Source organism: Temnothorax curvispinosus, unplaced genomic scaffold, assembly GCF_003070985.1.
Source record: "Temnothorax curvispinosus isolate PA1 unplaced genomic scaffold, ASM307098v1 QBEX01015193.1, whole genome shotgun sequence".
NCBI classification, from domain to species: domain Eukaryota; kingdom Metazoa; phylum Arthropoda; class Insecta; order Hymenoptera; family Formicidae; genus Temnothorax; species Temnothorax curvispinosus.
Genome location: NW_020224973.1, coordinates 1 through 3,353, shown reverse-complemented (window position 1 = coordinate 3,353; position 3,353 = coordinate 1). Strand labels below are relative to the sequence as shown.

At 31.5% G+C, this 3,353-nt stretch overlaps 2 protein-coding genes across 3 annotated transcripts; one reads left to right on the top strand and one right to left on the bottom strand.

Moving 5' to 3' along the window:
* The first annotated feature begins 56 nt into the window (after positions 1 to 56).
* On the top strand, positions 57 to 2,010 carry LOC112465427 (ER membrane protein complex subunit 2-A-like). 2 transcript variants are annotated; one of them, XM_025032961.1, is made up of 7 exons: positions 57 to 194; positions 281 to 431; positions 513 to 656; positions 747 to 903; positions 1,082 to 1,177; positions 1,265 to 1,438; positions 1,707 to 2,010. In XM_025032961.1, the coding sequence occupies exons 1-6, from the start codon at positions 164 to 166 to the stop codon at positions 1,436 to 1,438; spliced, it is 753 nt and encodes a 250-aa protein (XP_024888729.1). In that variant the 5' UTR covers positions 57 to 163; the 3' UTR covers positions 1,707 to 2,010. The 2 variants fall into 2 exon arrangements, with proteins under 2 accessions (XP_024888729.1, XP_024888728.1); XM_025032960.1 differs by having other exon boundaries at positions 1,265 to 2,010.
* Positions 2,011 to 2,012: 2 nt separating this feature from the next.
* Positions 2,013 to 3,318, bottom strand: LOC112465425 (tRNA (guanine(10)-N2)-methyltransferase homolog; the record flags this gene model as incomplete). Its single annotated transcript, XM_025032959.1, has 4 exons — positions 2,013 to 2,398; positions 2,614 to 2,740; positions 2,861 to 3,059; positions 3,183 to 3,318. Coding segments are annotated over 4 exons (624 nt in total), but the record flags the coding sequence as incomplete, so codon positions are not given.
* Between the last annotated feature and the right edge of the window lie 35 nt (positions 3,319 to 3,353).

Below are 3,353 nucleotides of genomic sequence, written 5' to 3'. Positions count from 1 at the left end.
TTTACAATCAATGGTATATTTTTTAGAATTAATTGCATTAGAATTGTGATGATAATTTTCTTTATGATTTTGTTATACAGAAGTACGGGATTTGCTGAGAACTTGGAGAGAAGATTCTGAGCGACGAAGTAAAGATGTAGTAGACTTTTGGGAAAATACACTGATGGGAAAGATCGATCGTTTGGGCAACGAAAGTATTATCGATTAATATATATCTATTCTTAAACCTGTCAAAAGTTGTATATTGTACTTATATAATATTTTATCTTTCATTATTCAGAGTATCTGGTTCTGGAACAAGTGTGTGTCGCCGCATTGGATTGTTATCGATTACCGTTAGCCGAATATTGCATCAAAATTTTAATGCGCGCCTTTCCTGGCAGTTTACGCGTTCACAAGTATCACGCCATGCATTTGGAAGCGTTAGAAATGTAATTTTATAATGTGTCATTATGCATGTGCAAATATGTAGTAATATTTGTTCTGATATTCTCTATCGATATTTTTTCCAGGTATGATGAAGCGATGGAAGTTTTGGATTCCATCATAAAGAGAGATGAGACCAATGCCGCGCCAAGAAAACGTCGTGTCGCTATTTTGAAGGCTCGGGGACGTATACCAGAAGCAATTAAGGAGCTTACAGAGTATTTGAAAAGGTGGGTGATATGTATTTTGTATTTCAATGCTTATATGTAATTTATTTATATGTAAAATTGTGTGTAACATTATGCTATGAAATCATTTAGATTCATGAGCGATCAAGAAGCATGGCACGAGCTGTGTGACCTATATTTACAAGAACAGGAATATTCCAAAGCAGCTTATTGCATGGAAGAACTTATATTACATAATCCACACAGTCATTTAATTTACCAAAGATACGCGGAAATAAAATATTCTCAGGTAATGCATATATCTAGGATTTTATGACATTTTTTTATGATAATAATAATCATATTTACTTAGATTAGCAAAAATTGCTTACTGAATTAATAATATATACCTTAGACATTTTTAGACACTTTGTTAATGTAAGATCAATATAAAAAGAAGTTTATATAAATTATGCTTTATTATATAGGGCGGATTTGAAAACATGGAACTAGCAAAAGCATATTTCTGCCAAGCTGCAAAATTAAATCCAAATAATATCAGAGCTCTATATGGCTTGTTATTAGTAAGTTTCGTTGTCGCATTATAATCCTACATAGCAATTACGAAAAGTTTTTATTTTATATTTTTGCAAATGTCTATCTACTTTCAGACGACAAATAATATTGCAACATCACCTAAATGTCCTTCAACCAAGAAGAAGGAAGCGATGAAACTGAGTGAGTGGGCTAGTAAACAAATTGAGAAACAATATGAAAGTAAAGTTCTAAATGAAGACATTAAAAATGTAGAACGTTTACTAGGACAATTGCAACTTGAAGCTTAGGTATTATGATATTTAACGATTCTTATATTTATTTCAATTTTGCGAGATATATGTAAGTGATATATGTTTAAAGATATTGCAATATCAATTTCCAAAGAATCTACCGAACCTGAAAAACTTTAGATGCGTTTTTTAACTCTGTGTAGTTAAAAAAAAACGTAACAAAATCTGATCAGAATACATTTCGGACGGTATTTTTTCTTATTTTAATATTCATTTATATATAACGTACGTACATTACGCTGCAGTTAATTTTGTCTTGTTCCAGGTAATTTTGTCAATATCCATATACAATTGTATGTGTTGATATATTAGTTAATTAATCTATTAGTACCATTGTCGAGTTTTATGTGCACCATACGTAATTACCTTCTGAATATACGTATTCGTATTTCCGTACCTTACCGTATATGTTATTAAGTAAATGTTATGATCATTGATTTTGTAATTGTCGTCACTCTTTCGACTCTGTAATAACTCATTCAGTATCATCGTTATTTCATTGGTAATTAGGTATCGGTTATATCTTACATTTATTAATACAATAAAAAACGGTGTTGATGGATAGGATATATCATGTGTGCAAAAAATATTTATTTCTAAATCGTTGCGATAGTCGACATTGTTTTCCTTTCAACTTTTACTATTCTGTACATAATAAACAAGAGTTGCAAAAGCAGACAGTCATACTTTGACAAATAATTTTGAATAATTTATATATCTTCTCGTAATGAGAGTAAGATATATAAAATTAAAAGACTGCTCCTTTATATAATACTGTATAAAACTGTTCTACAGTCATCTTTCGGTAACTTCCTTGTTGCTTCGTTCCCACTCCTCTCGTCTCTTTGCTCTTTCTGCGGCTTTCCTCGTTCGTTTTTCCTTCCTCGTTTCCTCGCGTAGTGCAAAATACTTCTCACGGAAATCAACTAAATTCATGATAACGCTCTCGTCAGTTGCCTGCCACCAAAAATTAAATATTCTATATAGTTTAATAACATACCAGCGAAATGTAAGATCATAGAAAATGAGAATAAACCTCGGCTTTAATTTAGAAAAGAAGGAATTGCTTCTATATTATATAAAGAATTCTAGTACGTGTTTACATTTTATCTGAAATTTTCTAGATGTGAAAACTAAGAATTAATAAAATGTTATAGTTCACGCATACGTACTTCCGGCTCTTTAACTTTCTTGTAAGTTAATAATCTTCTACTGGTGTAGTTGCTCAATACTTGCTCAGAATTGGCTATCAGCTCTAAACAAGAATGCGCTGGTAATTGATCTTCCACGTACTGGTCCCTAAATAAAAAATTTACAATATTTGTCTAGTAATCGGTCGATAATTAGTAGGTACTCAATAATTTTTTGTGTTGCGATATTTCTTTACATATATAAATGTTAAATAAATATTATGTATACCTAAACAATGGATACCAACAGACCAGTCTGCCCTGAAGTCTCAAATGTTTCGCAGAGAAACACAACAAGTCTTTATATATTTGATTCAAGCCGTAAACAATTTTTGAAGGAATGTGAGAAGTTGCTTGATGTTCCTCTATCACTGGATTTATTTTCATAGTACCTATACGCTCTGTGGCTTCCCTTATACCATAAGGTGCTGCAAAAGAGTTTCTTTTCTAACATTAAATTCTTATCATAAAATTGTAATTTGCTTTACTCGTCAATTTTAAAGGCTTTCCATAATATATATTTGAAAATTTTATGCAACATTTATACTCACGATCCGTTACAATAGCATCTATTCGTAAGTCTGCTCGCCACAGTGGATACGAAAAATCTGACACCACGACATCGAGATAATAGGAACTCATTCCATATTGACGCATGTTGGCTGCGACACTCTCGTCTTTTTCTCTTGTCTACATTCAATATAATTATTCATTATTCACTA

Excerpts from the sequence above, each read along its gene's own strand:
- LOC112465427 (XM_025032961.1), top strand. The coding sequence starts at position 164 with ATGGGAAAGATCGATCGTTTGGGCAACGAAA. Across the intron at positions 904-1,081 it reads CGGAAATAAAATATTCTCAG|GGCGGATTTGAAAACATGGA; the intron begins GTAATGCATATA and ends TTTATTATATAG. Across the intron at positions 1,178-1,264 it reads CTCTATATGGCTTGTTATTA|ACGACAAATAATATTGCAAC; the intron begins GTAAGTTTCGTT and ends ATCTACTTTCAG.